Source organism: Lepisosteus platostomus, chromosome 6 (genome assembly GCF_059453375.1).
Source record: "Lepisosteus platostomus isolate fLepPlt1 chromosome 6, fLepPlt1.hap1, whole genome shotgun sequence".
Classification (NCBI taxonomy): domain Eukaryota; kingdom Metazoa; phylum Chordata; class Actinopteri; order Semionotiformes; family Lepisosteidae; genus Lepisosteus; species Lepisosteus platostomus.
In genome coordinates, this window is record NC_142616.1 from 39501367 (window position 1) to 39522093 (window position 20727).

At 36.6% G+C, this 20727-nt stretch overlaps 1 protein-coding gene across 3 annotated transcripts in view; it reads right to left on the minus strand.

Annotated features, from left to right (window-relative positions):
* vti1a (vesicle transport through interaction with t-SNAREs 1A) overlaps positions 1–20727 on the minus strand; it is a 186101-nt gene that overhangs the window by 74582 nt on the left and 90792 nt on the right. For all 3 annotated transcript variants that reach the window (XM_088635818.1, XM_088635821.1, XM_088635820.1), the window contains one exon: positions 623–693. In XM_088635818.1, the coding sequence (XP_088491944.1) occupies positions 623–693 (71 nt within the window). The remainder of the gene's footprint in view (positions 1–622; positions 694–20727) is intronic.

Sequence of the window (20727 nt, forward strand, 5' to 3'; positions counted from 1 at the left end):
TCTACATTAGTTAGACTGCACTCTCACAACTGTCCTGTGGAAATGCAAAAAATAAGGAATAACAAAAAAAACCTCAAAAGGAAATACAAAAAAAGCAAAGCAGGATTCCTAAATGATGAAAATTACATATGTATTGACAAATCACAATAAAGAATCTAAAACTGAAGTACTGTACGTATTCTGTCAAGCTGTATATTGCACACTTACAAATAACACAGTATGTCAAAAATTAAATGTGTAAGGAACAAATATCAAATATGGTGGAGATGAAACAAGCCTTTACAATCAGACTGAATTTATAGCGTTTCTTTCTTACAAATTGTCTGACTGCAAAGGCTGCATGCAAGCAGAGTATAGCATGTGTGGATAATACTAGCAGGCCTAAAAATCAAATCAGTTTGGAGAAATATTCCAAAGCAGCTTTGGACAGTTCTCCCTCTGGAAAACAACTACAATAATATAATAACAGAAACATAATATCTTCTTCATAGTAAGAAGATAACATATTTATATTTTACATCTTAAGCAACTGTTAGTATTGAGGATTTGTGTGAAGCTCTTTTTATTTCAACCCCCTAAACAGAAAAAATTAGAAATGAAATACAATAGACGAGAAACTCACCCGGTCTCTGGATCTCTGGATTTTTTCTCTGTCAAGGTGGAGATTTTCTAAAATTTCCTGGCCAACTTGCTCTGCAAAATATGAAAATTAACTAATAAATAAAATAGAATTAACAAGGTAGTACCTATACAAACCCATGAGTATTCCTGTCTGTGGAAACAAAATTCCATTTACTTCTTTTGTTTTTGCTGGCACATATACAGAAAGATATAATACATAAAACCTTTTTTACACACCTATTACCACAAGGAGATCATAAATGCTAGGCCGACACAGACTCATATCTATAAACATGAGGCTCATGATGTAAGCACAATATTTTGTTGATTAATGGCAAAACAGTCATCATCACTGTTGCTTTCAGAATTATATTTATTTCATTGATTTGCTTTAGATATATTGGCTAAATTGGCCCAGTTTCAATGTCACCAAATCAAAGGAGTATTTAGCAAATAAGATTAAAATCGAGGGCTTGCCGCTTTAGTAGGCTAGTTTATTCAGAAAATAAAGACACAAACATTCACATAATGCACTTCATGAAAATATTTTTATCACACACCTTCACGTGAGGCCTGCTGACTGTTTGCGCTGAATTCAACCTTTGTGCTTACAGCTGACGGCCGTGACATAAGCACATAACAAAGCGGTTTTATTTTCTCTATTACGTTTTATGTGCACAAGGTTTAAGCTGCTGTTGAACCATATGAAAAAAAAAGCTGCTTACAGCCATCAGCCCCCACCTCCTGACTGGTTCCAGTTGGAGCAGGGAGGACTGTGGACAAACCAGCTGCCGACATTTTCGACATCTCTACCACATATCTGAGGATCAACAACTGCACCCAGTTGCTTACAACAAAGATTCCCCGATGGGGTGACCAGCAAAGTGCCGCACACAACTTGGCACATCTTAAGCTGAAAGTTCAGGTCTCAACACAACCAGCAGTCAGTGCAAAGTAATCCACTCACACCCCCTCCACCCAACTCTCTGACACAGAAGGGACAAAACATTGGCGCCCAGGCGTAGTGCACTGGCTGAAAAATTGGCTTCCAGAATTTGTCCAGCAGCCAACAGGCCCTTTTGATGTTTCACAGTTTGTGCCCTCTGGCTCTCACAGGATTACTGCTGAAATCATTCCAGAGTTGGTGAACACGGGCTAAAGCAATTCCTAGTAGGCAAAGGGGTCTCAAAATGCAAAGGGCTCCATGGTTATTTAATATTAAGGGGTTACTGGATCCAGGTGGTTAGGTCTGGAAGCTGGGACGCTTTTTGCTTTGAAAATAAAAACAAACTTGACCTCCTTGTTCCTCCGTCGTATTAAGATGCAAAGCTATACTAACCCGGGTATGGCTGGATGTAAAAACAAACATAAGAATAATAAAATAAATCCAAACTTAAAGCTTGAATTTGAGGTCCCACCAGTGAGATCATACTGTATTTCAATTTTGCCTTTGTCAACCAACACTTTCTTTTGAGCGTTAATTAGAAACACTCTTACATTTTTGTGCTCAAAAAGAATTAATTAATTGCATTAGTTCTGTCTGCACACAGCCAATTTTCATCTTTGAACAAGATGTTTCCTGGAGTTAGTTAACACTATTCTTGCTTCTAAGTTTTATGAGCATTGAACTATACATACTGTATGGCTGGACAAAAAATGAACTTGTGCTTGTAGAAACACAATTCCTGACTGGGTACTTGCCAATGCTCCTCTTAAAATAGGTTAAAGATGCAATTGCTTTGGATACCTTCTCAGTGTCTAACCTGATATCTAACAGCAATTGAGATCCTTGTAGCAGTCATGCTTCAGAATTATGAGATGTGAAGATCGCCCCTGACTTAAATTTAAGTAATATTGAACTGTTTAGGACAGAAGCAATTTCACTTTGGTATAAATGATTAAAAGGTCTCAACTAACCAAAAATTCTAATTTAAGAAAGACGTTTCTGATATTTGATAGTATGATAAATATATATCCATCCACTTCTTCCAATTCAAGGTTGCTAGGGAGCAGCAGCCTATCCCGGCAAGCAACAGGAGCAAGGCAGGGAACACCCTGGAGGGGATGTCATCGCAGTCCATCCCAGGGCACAAACACACACTCACACCAGGGCCAGTTTTCACAGAAGCCAATTAACCTACCAGTATGTCTTGCGATCGTGGGAGGAAACCCACACAAACATGGGGAAAACATACAAACTCTACGAAGATAGCAACCCAGGTCCGAAATTAAACGCAGGGTCCCAGTGCTGCGAGGCAGCAATGCTAACCTCTGCACCACTGTGCTACTGGCGTAACATATACAATATATATCTAGATAAATATCTATATACGAAATCGGTGATAGTCACTTAATACAGTTTTTTTTATTTTGAAGAAAAACACGAAGTAATTCAATATTTGATTATAAATGTGAGTTTCTTCTCGGTGAACAATGATATCTCATTATAAACAATTTTATTTAATACATGGTGTATTAAACTTAAATCTAAAAGTCTTTAAATCTGAAATATAAGTATAAGGTGTTTTTAAAACTGAAACCTGTATTAGCTGCATTGTAAATACCCTAAAACCTGATTTTACATTCACAACCAACACTTAACTAAAGCACCAGCTTCTAAAATTAGTTCTATCCATATTTATTACAGCATTTAGAATTAGTTTTTTGTTATTTGTAACTAAATACCCCTCTTAGTCAACAGATTATGACCTCAGTATTGCTCATATTTCTTAATTTAGTTAGAAAAGTGTCTCAAATGTCCAGTCTGAATCTTATATTCTCAGAGAGTTTCACATTTTCAAATATAAAATGACACAACATTTGATCAAATTGAAATCCTCTTAATTCATCATCCATGCATTTACTAGAACGCACTGCAGTTGTCTCTCACATTTTTCCTGAATGGTTAAATTCTCACTAGTATTCACCAATCACAATAAAGAAAAAAACTACAAGAATGAACAAAATAAAAAAAAGAATAAAAAATGTATGAGTTGATCACAAAAAAAAATTCAAATGCCTTAAGCAATCCTAAATAAATAGCTACACTCATGATTCTTGTTTTATACAGGTGTTGCATGCAAAAGGGCTCACTTGCAGAAAACAGCTTGTGGAAGTGCTACACAATGGACTACATCTGGTAGCTATACAATCTCCAAACACAAAAAAAATGTGTTACGAGCACCAGTCCTTTTGTTCTTGATGTGTGGATAAATGCATCCCTGCCTTCATTAATTTGTAATCAGAGACAGACAGATTGAAGAATACACAGATTAAATAAGGCAGTCAGACAGATATATGACAGATTGACCAGATTAAAAGAATGAACATAAAGATTAATAATATGAACAATGGAAGACAGGAAAACCTTTCATTGCTTTAAATGCACATCTATCTCATCTGCACCCTGACATGGACAACCCTACAAGGAATCACCACATTTTATGAGGCTGTAGATAAGTCACAGGATTCACATCAGATAATATTTTGTGCAAAAAAAGAACAAGAATGAAAAAGGAAATTCCATGTGGTTGAAAGCCACTGCTTAATATTATTTCCAACTTTATTATATCGACTGTATAACACTGAAGACAAGAACTGAAACATTATCATATTAGCTTCTTCTCTTTATTCTCATAGGGAACACAGGAGACAGATAGTACCTGGATAATTTATATAGAGACCAGTCTTTTTTTTTAAAAAAAGACACTTTTAAACATAAGAGGATTGACTATTTCTCCCAGAAAACATATGTTTGACAATCTGTATCAGGACCTGATACAGCAGTTTATGCCATCTTTGTTTTGTAACTGGTGTTGTGGTCTATGTGTCTTTTTCCTGTGTCAGGGTAGCTGTGTTGGGCCTTTGGACATGCACCAAGAAGAACACAGAAATATCTAAAAAACAAAAGGTGTTGTTATTAGTTAACTGGGGTCACTGCGGTGCCATAGATTGCTGCCTCACAGTGCTGGGGCCCTGGGTTCAATTCCAGGGGTTCTAGCTGTGTTGAGTTTGTATGATGTCCCCGTGTTCGCGTGGGTCTTCTCCAGCAGTCGAAACACATACTGGTAGGTGAATTGGCTGCTGGGAAATCTGGCCCAGGAGTGGGTGTGTGCGTGTCTGTGTGTCTGGCATCCTGTCCAGGGTGCAGTCTGCTTTGCACCCATTCTTCCAGGTCCCCCATGACCTCTGAATTAGAAGGATTTAGAAAATGAATGGATTATTAGTTAATCTGAAATGTGGGGGTATTGAAAGTTACAATATATAAATAAAGTAACTTGACAAATTCATCTGACAGCCATTTTTTAGATGGAACATTCAGTCAATGAAGCATGGATAAATTATTTGAATGACACCACTGATAATGCTTTTTTTTATTTGGCTAATAATCAGGCTTCAGTATGACTCATGATCAGATAATCAAAATCTCTGATTTCAAACTTGTATTAAAAATCATTATCACTTTCACAGAGAAGGTCTTGCCAATCCAAAGACGTGCAAATACACTGTACTCACAGACAGGAGAACAAGAATGAAGAAACTGAAGACCCCCTACAGTAATAAAGATAGATGCAAAATATTTTAAAAATTAATCACTTTTTTTACTGTAAAATCCATCAAAGGCTGATTAAGTCCCATCCAAGCCAAAGTAAGTACTGTAAAATACATTAGAAGCTCCAATTTCAACATCCCTTGCCAAGTACCAGAAAGATAAATATTTCCCTTAGATATCTGACCACAAATTGATGTTCCCATTATGTTTCCCTGTCCCTGCTGGCTTTCCCTGTTGAATGTTTAGCTGTATATACAATGCCTCCCAAAGGTGAAATGTGGTATATGGTGTGGTTCCAGGGTAAGCCAGTGGAGTACAGCTCTTAAATGGAATGGGATTTACATTTTTATTTAAGAGATATATCCTTAAAGAAGTAAATCTGATGGTAGGTAAGTCATTACAACATCCTAACAGGTGACCACAGCTATTAAACTATACATTTGTATTATCTGAATGATTTTATCTGTCCTCATTTTAAAATAAAGTCAGATCTTCTGTTTAATTCTGTTTTTCATTGAAACAGAGCAACTAACATCTTTCACTAAAATATCTTTGTGATGTGACAGCAGCATCTGAAGCAGAATCTCCTTTTACCTTTATTTCTTTTACAGACAAGGGTGCTCATTTCAATCCTGCACAAAACTGCATGAGATTGTTAAACTTTTAAGAACTAATGTTGTTAAATGTTTTAAGTAATTTGAATGGTATTTTTTCCACATGCCCTTAAACACAGGTGTTAATGTTTGTGCCATTTCCCTGTACGAATAATAAACGCCAAAAATCCCTCTAAACGACTTTAAAGCTTTAAAAACAGCTTGTGTTCAAAAATTAACTGGAATGTGGTACAATATTTTTATACTTGTATTTTAAAATGATATACTGTACTACACGCTAGTACTGTTTTAATTCTTGGCAGTCTCTTAGCTTTTTTATACAATACCAACAGGATCTTATTACACAAGAGCTCTAGGTTGACACTGACAGAAACCTGTCCTCCATTTGAGCCTTTGAATAAATAGCACGACAGAAGCATGGTATCAGAAAATGTCCAATAGACGATGAACAGAAAACTACTTTGTACAGGATGTCAGTAGACTCTTTGGTCAAACTATTACACTTTTGCACTGAACTGGTTAATGCTCTTGCAAAGTGGTCTGCTCAATATACAACCAATATTACTTGTTTCCTTTTTATTTTTTTTAATGAAGGATATAGCACAATAGCAACTATGCTGCACTGAACATGAATTTTTCTTAGTTTTCTCTCCACTGTAATTGTTCATGCCCTAAACTGCATCTTGATTCGACTGTATGTTTCTTAACCAACCTGACAATATTGCCAGACTGAAATAGAAGGTAAAACACTGTCACTTTGATGAATTGCATCTTTTTTTCTCTTCTTTATCCCCTTTCTTCATCTTTCGAAGAGGTGCTCGCCTGCTGGAATATTACAGAATGAATTGTCTTTCTGACACTCAGAGATCAACCTTCTGTGCATTAATATCTGAACCAGCAGCAGGCTTCCCCACAATGGAGACATCTGCTGTCCCAGTGATTCCCTCTACAGATAAATAATTGGAGAAATCATCAATTTTACAAGAATTGTTTCATTCCATCTACACACTATGAGATCTCTGGTCTTCTTTTGCCTGGGCTGAAAGGCCAACCCCGACACTTTGTGACACCATAGTTGTACGTTACTTTTTTTAAGTTCAGTGAAGGTTGCTACACGATTCTCTCCTGATACAACAACACTACACACAAACAGGTCCATAAGAGGAGCAAAGGTTTGGTTATTGTTTTCACAGGACTTTGGAAAAGGTCAATTAGTGTTCATGAACTACTGCTGTAAGATCCATTAACTGAGCATCTGGTCTTTCTGGATACAAAACTGTGTAATGGCTGTGGTGGGAAGACAAAAAAGAAGCAGAACAAGTGAACAGCCCTGCACACACAGTCAAGACAGTAATGATATTATCTGTCCATTGGGAAACATTGAGAGACAATATTGAAGAGAATAAGGTTTATCACATGAATGAAACTCCTATTCTCCAGTATACTATTCAACCAGTTATCATTCACAGCCACTTCTTATTTTACACACTACCCTGAACTGAGCCAAGCACAGGCAGATAAAAAGATTTAGACACTTTTCAGATGAACATCTGGAACCAGTGTTAGCGGCGTTTGCTAATTTTCCATTACCCTGAGAAAGCAATAATGATGACACACAAAAAAAGACAAAGTCATGAAAAGTTTAGTTGGCCCCCTTTATGATGACACATGGAATAAAGTTTGCAAGCTGATTGTGGATGTACTGTATATATGTCATTTTAAACAGAATTATTTATTTTACTTTATACCAGCATTCCTTAGCTTATGTCTTCTTTTTATTATCCCCAAAAGTATAAGCATGAAACCATTTTTCACTATTCCACTGGAATCTGTTCCACATGTTAACAATCTCCTGAATAAGTCAGAATGCAAGAAATCCTGCTGTAATAAAGTAGGAATCTTACTCATAGTGTGACTGCAATACAACATTAAGACACAGACAAAGCAGTGTGCACCTGAGAGGGCTGGACTGATATTTATACTATGGGTAGGGATACTTAATGAGGAAAACTGGAAAATTTCTTAAAGTTAGAAATGCTCATTCTCATATGGCAGAGCTACATGTTTCATCCTCTGCAGTGCTGATATGACTTTGACCTCGATTAATGAGTGGATAAGGTACAATATGCTTAAACATATTCTGCAAGAGTTTTAATTACCAAGGATGAAACAGAGGGGGTTGATATGATCATTAAAGTTTACACTAAAAGTGATTCGAAATGCTGAATCAACAGAATATTTTGGCCACCAATGTGTGAGTGAGTGTGTGTCAATGTGTTTCTCAAAGAGGTCATACCAAGAAATCTTTAACAATCAGGTGATCAGCTCAGCATCTTTGTGGCTGACCAGGCAAAATCCGTACTTTGAATATGAATTAGCAGTGGGTAATCACAGCATATTTATTAGGCCTTTCTTCTATGGTCCCAGTCTCCAGTGTGCGCTCTATTATTCATTGCCTGTGCCCTGACCCCACTGCGCTCCTGTTCTGACAAATCATACTTGATTAAGACAAATCTTTATTAGTTAGCTAGTCAACTTTCCCATTTATCACTTGCAAATCTCATTCTCCCTTTCAGTGTGCACTAGATATGACTTGAACAATTTTTAGTGGCTGTTTAAAATGCTTATTACGGACAATAAGTATACCCAGAGACGTGAAAGTCAGTAATGGATGATAAAACACAGGTTTAATAGGTATAAATGACCAAGGCTGCAAGAGTCTAATAGAACAATTTATTTAAGCAGGCTGGAGAAGAAATAAATTAGTTGTTTTTTTTCCACTTCAACTCAAGACTCTTTTTAGTTCAATAAAACAGTTTCCCATTGACTTAAACAAAATGCCCTTTTACATTTTTTCCACATTTTAAATTAGAGGGAAAAGCAGCAGGAACACAGGAGCAGCTTTTTTTAAAAAAACTGTTAACATTAGCCTATGGGTTGTACATACATGCACAGACATATATCAACAGCTTATTTAAGCTGTAATTAATGTTTCTTTAAAAAAATCAAGGTTCCCTTTAAATACTACCAATGTCCTATTTGCTTCCAGTCAAAAAAAAAAAAACAGCAACTCGCCAAATTCAGGTATCTTACAATGTGGTTAGTATACATTTTTATATTAGCCAAATACAACCCCACAATTGCCTTTATTTTCTTGCTGCAAATTTCTTGGACTTATTTTTTTCAACCAGTGTAACTGAACCATCCAAATCGGAACTAATGGAATTTCACCAGGATTGTGTATTACCTCACATGCAGACCACAGCCTAGAAATCTTTCAAATTAATGCCTGAAATTACTTGGGAGTAGCTGGATTAACTTTTTTTTTTAAATGCTACATATCACCAAAATCCATCAAAACCACTCAATAGATCTTACTCACAATTCAGCAGGCCTACTCTCTACATTCAATTCTTCCAGTTTGTAAAGCTACAGTAAAACCCAGGTCTCTCATGAAAAAGTAGAATGTAATCGTTGTGTGGCTAATAGGCAATTCTCCAGTTTATATGTTCTGAGAAGACATTTTTAAATGTCATAATTAAATTTAATTCAACTTCTTTCTCATCTATAATAAGAGCTCAGAACCCCAGTGCTAAGTGAAAAGAAACTAGATGAACAATACAAAAAAGATGGATCACTCGCACTGTTTACATATATTATTATTATTATTATTAGTAGTAGTAGTAGTAGTAGTAGTAGTAGTAGTAGTAGTAGTAGTAGTAGTAGTAGTAGTAGTAGTAGTAATATTAACTGATATTTTTGGCATTTATTTGTATTCATTAATTTTCTACACATCTGAAAACCAATGTAAAACCACTGTACAAATTGGGTTTTTTGCCAATACAGTAATCATGGTATAAAGAACAGAAAAACTTCTTATTCTACATCTGAAAAAAAAAGTATTCCTCACCCTGAAACAAACTACTTACTGAGTTATCGGAGGCAGCAGGAGGTGAATGTATTAAAACATTTCACTTTTTTTAATCACCTACTGCAGACAATTTATTATCCACATAAAAACATCACAGAGGCGAAGTTGTGAGATTAATGTTATGGACTTGAGGAAACTTGACGTTCCTTCTCTTCTTTTAACAGTTAGGAACGTTAATAACAACATTACACTTGATTAAAGAATTTACAGCTCTAATCAAAACTTGACAGCAAGATCAAAGCCTGTAACTTAAATCTGCCTTTTAATTATCTGTACAACACCACACCTCAGGCCTGTCTCATTCTCTATCTCTACATTCTGCTAAGAAAAAAGATCTAACACTTCTTAACAGTTCATTATCCAATAAAACTATTCAAAGCTTAAAATGCAATCTACACAATTAGTGAGGACCTTGGGGAGCCCACCAGTAGTCTTTATTATAGGCTTTAAATTGAAACACCTTAATTACGTTTGTCAAACAGATTCTATTAGAAACTCTTGTCATTGTAATTTCCATGTTTTGACAGCTCTGGCAAAGGCCTGGCCACCAATTGGCTTGGAGCAGAGCAGAGGGAGACAAAATTATCAAATTCCTTCACACACCAAAAGCAATTGCTTTTTGATTGTATTTAATTTATTCTCATCTCTAAAATATATCCCACTTCATCTAGGCAAATCAAAAAACATTGAAACTGACACAACACAAGGCATATGGAAAAAAAAAAGACCAAATGGGTTTTCTAATTTTGGGCTCGTGTTTGTGAATGTTGGTTCTAATGTAATTCACTCAAAAATGTACATACTGTATATACGCATATACATAGAGAGATTTTATTCATCTTCACTACACGAAAGAAAATAACAATTGCTCTGAAAGCCACAGAAATAGTCATCATAACATCCATTCACAGAAACCAAGCACTTGAACTCAGCTGAGCATTCGACTGCTCTAAAGTTTAGACTTTGCCTGCCCTCATCCTTATTACGTATAACCACAAAATTGCTTTAAACATAATGTGTGTATAGTGAACATCCAAAGCATTTGGCTTTAACTAAATGTGCTAGGCACAAAAGACAGAAGAGGGCATCTTCTGAAGCTCAGGCCTGTACTGATTTATATCATCGCTGGAGTTCAGCAGACAGTACGGCACTTGAGACAGATACAAGGATGTTCAGTTGAAGTGAGCAGAGGGCTGTTTTCTTTGTTTTATGTTTTTTTTCCAAAGAAGTGCTTAGTGGTCAGCACTACCATAAAAAAGAAGGTCAGAGCATTCAAGAGAGTGGTCTTCTCTCCCACATTGCCAATGTGTTAGCAAAGAGTTTCAGCCTACAGAGAACATCAGACTAAACTAAGGACCCCGACTTACAGATGTCTGTACCAAATAAATTTTAGGAGTTAAGGCTGAAATACTTTTACTAAATACTAATACTAATACTAAACTTTTAGTTGTATAACATTTACAACAGAAATGATACAATGCACATTGTGTGATTTCAACCTTTTGTTATAAAATACATACTTTTTTTCTTTTCCTACAAATGGATGTAAAATTGTAAATGACAAAGCTAGGGACAGAAACTAGAGTAATTCCAACCCGTCTTCAAAACAAAAAAGGAAAAAAAAACATTCCTGATGATCAATTGTACCATTTAAGAATTCAGTTCTATATAAATTCCAGGTTTTGAAACGAGACAAAATATCTCATATCTTTCAGGAACTTGAGCATCTAAGGGAACATATTTGAATGACCTTGTTCCTCAACAATTAATTAGCAACCAGCTAGCATAAAGGATATACGCAATAGATTTACCTCCCATTTTTACTTATTGATCCTTTTCAACATTATCAACATATGACCATAACACTAGTGTCAAAGTACCAGAGACTGAAGGGAAATGTTAGTAAAGTTTCTTGCTCCCTATTTTTATAGAGTATCATCCTACAAATTTGTTTTTACAAATTTATTATTTAGGTTAGGTGGGTGGGTGGGGGGGGGGGACGGGGATGGGGACTGTTCCTTTCTGTCAATACATTGCCTAAAGGCCTCTACAAAAGATCAATCACATCACAAACTTGTGATATAGTTAGCTAATTAGAGACGCCACAGACCAATGCAATGTTTATTTCTCTTAACTCACAGGTGAATTGTTCCATGTCAGAAAAAATAACTACTTTTTAGTTTTATTTCAAACAAATATATACACACCTGTAAGAGCAACCGCAATTTTAAATATGTTTAGGTCAGATCATGAGTTGAAGAGCAATACTCTTAAACTACCCAAATGAAAAATGCCATTTTGGTGGAATCAAGATTTTTCTGGGGATTTTGTGCTTTCTGTATATTACATATATTCAAATGTTCTTATATCACACAGAGTGACTGATTAGTGTATCCTAGATATTATACAATGCAGGCTCCTGTGAAAGTGAATACAGTTGGCGTTTTTTAATCTACTATGAGTTGTACACTAATATAAATGCTTACATTTCTCGAATCTAATGTGAATAAATTCAACAGCCAAGACTGAACAATGTCTGCTCTTTTTAAGGAAAGGCAGCTTTACAAGACTCACAAATGTTTCCTTTGCCACAACACTTGCTGTAAGGCTAAAGTCAGCCTTGGAAATTTCTCTAAGTTGTTGTTTTCATGTATTCCTATCAAAGCAGCAGCTATGAGATCAGAAGCCTCAAAAAACACACACAAGCATCAGAATACACGCTTTCTATTTCGAAAAGTAAGCCACATGTATTTGGATATGTAAATACATCCTTTCCTCCTTTTAGAACCTCGTCTTGGACAGGCACAAAAAGCGAGTCAGTCTTATGAATGGGCTGATGTAAAAAAAGCCTGGGAATATTCAACGGATTGCTCAAAATCTGGAATCGCCTGGAAAAATCTAGTCCCATGTTCTATGTCCGAAAAGAGTTCAAATAGGAATAAACAAATTAGATGATGGTCACGGGCAATCAGATCCTGATCCATATCCAGATTCTGCAGAAACAGGGCACAAGTTTCACAAGGGCACAGGTTGGAACTACACCCTGGACAGAACTACACACACAGGGGCAATTCAGAGATTCCACTTAACCTAGCTAGCACAGAAAACATACGGCAAACCCCTCTTTCTCACTGAATGTCACACAGCACCATGCAAAACAGAGTGAGAAAAATAATCTTACACATTTATGTCTCTTTTACAGTATTTCACTGTTGCTTTTTAACGAAGTGGCCAGATGTGAATACAATAATGTAAGCAGAGCCATACACACCACTACTAAGAAATAACCGCAAACCTCCGAGGTGTGATTTTGATCACCAGGCAAAGCAACAATAAGAGCAAAAGTCCTAACACCCACTTATCAGACTCAAAGCTGGGGCAAACAGACGACATTACTGTTGAGGCGTGGGTTCCCTAGCATTTCCTTGCGAAGAGGAGCTGTGATAGAGCCATCTTGAGCAGGCTTTTCTTCAGCACAACTCTGTGTACAAGCGGTTCTGCAGGCTATAAATGCAGGTACTGAAATGTTTGGAATTAAGAACACAGGAAGCTGATAACTATCAATTATAAGAAGCTAATAACTATCGATTATCGATTAGAAATGAAACAAGAGTAGAGTGTAAATGCTAATGGAATAAAATATTTACTGTGGGTTAGGTTTTTCTCCATGTGTGATGAAATACTGGCTATTTGTAGTATATGTGGCATATACTGTACAGTCTGTATAACTATATTTGTATCTAAAGAGAAGATGGTAGTTTGGTATTTTACAGGGAATACTGCATGCAATAATAGAACAGATACTTGAAATAACATATTCAAATCATAATCAAATTGGAAACTGCATCTTTTGTTAAATAGTACAGGCAATGAATATTTATGTCACCTCTGAATTGTGAACAACTGTGGAGACCAAATGCAAGCCACTATAAACATAGTGTATTGCCTAATGCATGGAAGGTGATTTCACCAGTCAGATTAGTCATATCTTCAACCACAGGCTACTGAAGCTTTAGCGAAACATGCTTGGGCATTTGTTTTCCCATCACAAGAGCTTCAAGAGCATCTTCATAAGTCTCGGCACCCTTGAGCCCACACTGCAATTGATCGTAGATACGTTAATCATAAAGGCACGCATTCTGTTTACATGCCTACTACTAGTAAAGTACCATTATCATTAAAATATCATTACATTAAATAGCAGACAACTTTAAACATTAAATGTTCATTGTAACCAAGATAGTATTCTAATTAAACTTTACTAATAATCATTAAAGAATTCCTTCTATTTATATAGCATTCTTCATCTCAAAGCATGCCAAAGTGGTTTGCTGCTGCCACCGCAGTGCCGCACCTCCCCAGGTGACCCATGGCAGCCATTGTGCACCAGCAGCCCCACTACACATATAGGTTCAGGTAGCCAGGTGAGAAGATGCTTCACCAGTTGAATTAATGAGAACATTTAGGAAGGCCAGACTGCAATAAACCCAGAGCAGAATTCTGCCAGGATACTGGGTGAACAGTTCAACTCATTCAAAAAGTACTACAGGATCTTTTGTGACATTTACCAAGTGACTCGGTAGAATGTTTAAACTAGTATGTGTGGACATACAGCTAATAGTAGAGACACAAATGTGCATATTTAGGCTTATTTAATTTGGGCTCATTCTTTTGAATGATGATAGTTGTAGCTAATGGCTTCTTAAATTGTATGCTATTGGCTTACAATTGGCAACCAGATATTAGTCCTCCTGCTTAACAGTGACTAGCTTTGCACAAACTAATTTTACTGCATTTCATTTGTCCTGGGTGCTAATTCTGCTCAGAGCCATTCCCTTCAAGATCTAGGGCAATGACTTTCAAAATCGGGCCCCAGGTGTGTTCTTAGACACAATATGGCTATATCCTGTAAAGTAGCATATGGCTCTTAAAGAGTTTGGTGTCACTGCAGAAATAAATATAAGATGAATAAAGAAAATGGATTTATCTCATTTATTTTCTCACTAGACAATGTGAATTTAAATTTTGAAAGTACCCACAGGTGAAAGGAAGGAAAGAAAATAAGAAAATATTTCAAACTTTTATCTTTTTTATGCTTGATTCAGCTATTGGTTTCTGTTTCAACTTCTAGAAAGTATTAGTGTTTTTATGAAGAAATGACAAAAATGCCTTTGTGAGAACAAATGCAGCAAATCTTGACAATAAACCAAATGTTTTCATGTTTGGTCTCTTTCAAACGTTGCTATGGAAAGCGTTAGCAACCTCTTGACATCAAACCTAATGCAGGCCTTCCACAAAGACTTTCAAATGAAAGAACTTTAATTATCTACTTAGATGTACCAATAGGAAGGATGACCCATAAGGTGAAAGTAAATAAAAGCAGGTATGTAATATACAGCCTAGTTCATGAGAGCAGCAATTTAATGTATTTTTTTTAAACTACATACCTAACCAATTGAGGCCTTTTGTCTTCTGTAGTTCTATTAGTCAGCTTTAAAAGAATCGTGCAAATCGAACAGTGTTTCATATTTTTTAAGTAGCAAAGAAATGTATGTTCTGCAATTCTTGATCACTCTTTACCAATTTATTTTAAGTGTTTTTCACAGGGTCTAATTTACTAATATAAAGGAACTTAAATTATGTCTTCAGAAGTAATCATACCACAGCAAGTTGAGATTAACCGGTTTCACGATTAAAAATGTAATGGTTTCCAAACCGTGAGAATTTTAGAAGCTATGGTAAAATTCAATTTTAGAAGCCTCGCGTTCCATGTTGCCCTGAAAAATTCCTCTCGCGAGTGAGTCACGTGTGTGTGTGGTGTGCCTGGCTCGGCTCATGTAAGAGAGCAGACGTACTGTGAAAATGACAGAGGGATACGATATCTCAGCTTTACATCCACCAAAAAAGCGTCTTAAATCGGCAGTTTGGGATATAATTTTGGATATTTAAAAAATGATCAGGGGGTAGTAGAAGACGATGGATATCCAATTTGCAAAACGTGTCGAAAAAACATGGCGGCCAAAGACTCAAACCCATCTAATCTGCTTCAGCAACTCTGTGCTCACCATCCATCCCTCTATACAAGTCAAGAGAAAAAAAAGTAGTTAACGTTACATTAGTTAGCTGAAGTTAGGGCTTGCCCTTGCTGGAGCAGGTCACAGCAGAGCAGTCCTCTGTGCCTGTTTAACGTTAGTTATGTTTTCATTCGAGTTGATTTTGCGGGGATACCTCTATCACTTATCAACATTTTTTCTATCATTGGTGCTCGCCACCAGTCCATCCACTGGCCCTGGCATTAAAGTAAATACACTTTTTACTGACAACGAGTGACAAAGTTCCAAGTGAGCAGAGGGACAGGCTGAGACTCTGACCTCTCTGAATATTTCCATTTGCCCACTATAAAGCATTTCTAATAAACCAAACGTTACACTATAAAAATCACTGGATAGTTGATGAAGATAATATTTTGGTTCATTTGCCATATTAGAAATATTCTAAAATCATTAAATATGCTATACACTTTCTGACATGGATTAGATTAATTATCTCACTTGTTAATTCACTTTTAGCCTAAAACTACCTCTGATCCTGATGCAAATGCAGGTCAACCAACTGTTGCAGAGTTCTTTGCCAAGTTCATGAAATATACTCCCTCATCAATACAAAGCCCAAGAGCTGACTCACGCTGTGGTGTATTTAATCTCCAAGGACATGATGCCACTTGTTGGTGGACATGATGCCACAGAGTTCCAGTAAGGAGCTACTTTTCCACAAACGAAATCCCAAGGATGTACAAAGAAGTGAGAGCTAGTGTGGAGAAACAGCTGGAAGAAGGTGAATGGTTTAGTGTAACAACAGATCTGTGGACCAGCGGTGGGGCTGGAGGAGAACCCTACATGAGCTTTACGGTTCACTATGTTTCCTCTGATTGGCAACTAAAGTCTCACTGCCTTGAGACGCTGTACTTCCCAGATGACCACACAGCAGACAATATCACAAAAATGGTGGAAAACATGCTCCAGGAATGGAAGATAAATAAAGTCTGTCTGGAATTACAACTGACAATGCCACTAACATGAAGAAGGCATTTAAAAATTTCCTTTGTGTTTGGTTTTCATGTTTTGGTCACAATTTAAACCTGGCAATTTCCAAAGTCCTCATGATACAAAGGGTGGAATCTGCCATTTGCATAGTGACACCTGATCCCGGGGTTTTTGAGAAGCTGGAAGAGGAAATGAGAATTGAAGAAAAAACAGGTAGATTTGAACATCCCTGTGCATTCACTGATGCATGACGTGGTCACCAGATGGGGATCAACATTTGAAATGATCTCTAGATTCTTGGAGCAGCAGCAGGCCATCTGTGGAGTGCTAGCAGGAGACAGAAGCACATGGCATCTCATGCCCAAAGACAATGATATCAGTGTCCTGGAGGATGCGAACCAGCTCCTCAGCCCTCTCCATGATTTCACTGACGCCCTGACCTCAGAGAAACTAGTCACCCTGTCCTCCTGAAGCCAGTCCTGGAGCACATCAACAGTGAAATATTCAGAGATCAAGAAGGAGGCAGCACACTCACCAAACAGATGAAGCAGATAATAAAAGAAGACATGTGACTACAGCTAAGGCATATGGAGGAAATGAAAAGGGTGCTGAACATTTCCGGTTTTGTGGATCCCCAGTTTAAGGGAAACTTTGCTGAGCATCTTGATGACTCAGTGAAGGCATGCGTGGATGAAGCTATGGCACTTGTACCAGGAGAACCTCCACACACAGAACAGCCTCCAGCAGCAACCACACAAGGTGATGACAATGGAGAAAGAGAGAGGAGGAACAGATCCCCTTCCATCACCAAGAAGAAACGCTCACGTCTATCTGGATTACTGCAGCAAATCACAAATGCAAGACCGAAGAGGACAGCATCAGCAAATCCACTCACCAAGAGAAAAAATAGATCCTCAGGTGAAACTGCACTTGTCCCTGCCTGCAATCAGTGCTGATGCGGACCCATTCGCACACATGGAAGAAATGCCACATCTTTTCAAAGTGGCCAGAACGTTCACATGCATCCCGGCTACAAGCGTATTTGTATATATTTTTATTTTGTTTATTTTTATATATTTTAAATATTTAATTTAATTTATTTTTATAGATACTGTATTATTTTGGTTTCTAAAAATTCTACAGTAAATGTGCCTACTTTACCTCATCATATTTATGTTTTTAATATAAAGGCTTCCATGTTTTATTTGCAGGACCAAAATAAAACATGTTTTTAATATTAAGGCTTCCATGTTTTATTGGCAGGACCAAATGAATGTTATGAAAAAAACAATAAACAATAAACAATAAACAATAAAATGTTTAATTATGCCCTCCATACCTGATAAAAAAATCGTAAAACTGTGAAACCGTGATATTTCCTGAGACTAAAATTGTACCAACAAAATCTTACACCGTGGCATCCCTAATCATACACTTGCAAAGCTTTCACATTTTGATGTAGTAATATGTGTTATATACATAACATATTGTACATATTTACACAAAAAAATAAAAAGAAAGAAGCAATGTTATGACTGCTAAGTATTGCTGTGGCAAACCCACATTCTCGTGATTTCAGAAAAAGCGAAGACTTACTGTACCCATGAAGACTAAGAAACTTTCTAAAGCGTTCCATGGCTGAAATGGGGAAAAATGTACTGTACATGAGTCAGCATTGTCATGGTCACTCCACAAAGCTGGATTGTTTGGAAGAGTGGCAAACCCAATGCAAAAAAACACATTTTGTTTGCAACATAGCACTTATTTTGCAAACATGTGGCAAAAGGTTTTGTATTGAGACAAGTCAAAATCATAACTTTCGTGTTGTAATTGCAAAGCGTTCCATACATCACAGAACCAGTACAGCACATCACCCATTCAACAACATCCTTACAGTCAAGGACGGTGGTGGCAACATCAGGCTATGGAAAGCACTGAAAAGCGTATTAGGGCTAAATGAAAAATGGAAGGAACAAAGAACAGGCAAATACTAGCATACAACTGTTATCATTTTGCCGTTTTTCACCAATTGCAAATTGCACCAAGCTAGGAATGCAAAGCTGATATAGACTTATCCAAAAGTTCTTGGAGCTGTAAATTGCTAAAGGTGCTTTAATCAAATACTGAGTTCACGGGTCTGAGTACTTACACAATCAACATATTTCATTTTTGTCTCTTTGATTTTGGCTGACTTTAACTGGAACTACATCACTTTAGTTATTTCACCCAAGGGACACCATAGGTAGGGTCTTAATAATCTGGCATTTTTACAAGTTATTGTTGGATTCAGGTGATGGGTTTACTCATCAGGTCTAGAAAAAACTGCAAATCCAAAGTAAAATGACAAAAAAAACATGAGTCAAAGTGAAATATCTGAACCACAAAGAACACTGTGCACATTAATGTTATTAACATTACTAAGTAAATCACTTCACGATAACAAAAACATTCTCCATCTAGTAAAGACAACCTAACCTCACATCCTTTACGCTTTTGGTTCCAAAAAACAATCCTTCACCAACTATCACCCCTTCATTTATTAACGAACCATATCTAACTTTTTAGACACAGCAGAACTAATTTAATTTAACCTCTGAGCCTCCGTCCCAACCAAATTAATTATTCATAAAGGATGGGATATAATAACTCGACTGTCAACACGGTAACCATGTCCTTTTTGATAATCCTCTTTGTTTCTTGTTTTCATTTGTAGAGCATTTGCGTTTAATCTATCATTGAGCGTTGCACTTCATCTTGTGCTGCAGTCGGACAAATAATTTGCCATGTTTTGAAGCCTCTTGGCAGTATGCAGAATTTCTCTTTGCTCACTCCCCACGGGTGTGCGCATCCTTCAGCAGGCCAAAACCACAAAAGGCAAAGACACAGTGATAATAATAACATAACCCGGATACCATTCTGTTGCTTATAAATAATACATGCTGTCTTGTAGAGACAACCTTTTTTTATGTTGTTTAGATCACTGGACACCGTTATGATGAGTTATATTTTACAACAGCAGAGCATACGGTGTGGATCATGAAATAGTTGTTTGTCAGTGCAATGCAACATGACCTGTGCATAACTGATTTTCACTGAAAGGAAATAATCAAATGCCCTAAGCACTTTGAAGCTATCCATATAGGTGAAATACAGAGGCTTCTAGCATCTACCTCATTCATACTACAGCATACATTTACTGAATTCTCACATTGTTTTTGAAGTTTTCTTAACTCATCATGTTATTGGTATTTCCAATACTTTAACAAAATTGCTTGAAAATGCTTTAAAAGTTAGAAAAAAAATGTAAGTTGTGATAATTCAAAACATGACTTGGAAATGTTAACCTGCCCCCCCTTCTCCTCCCTCAGTGATTCTCAGCAGATTCATAATATTAAACAATGGCACTTTGCATTTTTCCCATGACAGACACATGGCATGCTGTTTTACAATTGTAGCAAACAACTCACAGTCAAGGGAATTATTTTTCTTTTTCAAATTTTAAAATCACTTAACTTGCAATCTGAAATTGAATACAATTGGAGAAAATACAGTGTGGACAGACACAACTTCACACCCCAAACCGGAAAGGTGAAACACAGTACAGTACATCACAGAAGTATAGGATGCAAGAGGAGACGATACACTGGATGGGACACCAATTCATCACAACCTGGAACCTTGGCCTGTGCAATTCAGTGCATTTCATTTGCCTTGCACTGCAGTTTCTTATGCTACATCAATTAATTAATATCAGACTATTATTTTTTAACAGTTATCTATGAATTCATGACATTCCATTATACCTAATTCAATTGCATTATTAATGGTAAGTCATCCTGGGTATACACATAGGAAGAATAATTTAATAAAAATAATGAATAATTCAACAACAAAATGGTGAAGCAGTCATACTTTGCAATATTAATAATACAAAGTACAAAGATGTAATATACAGTACAGTATACT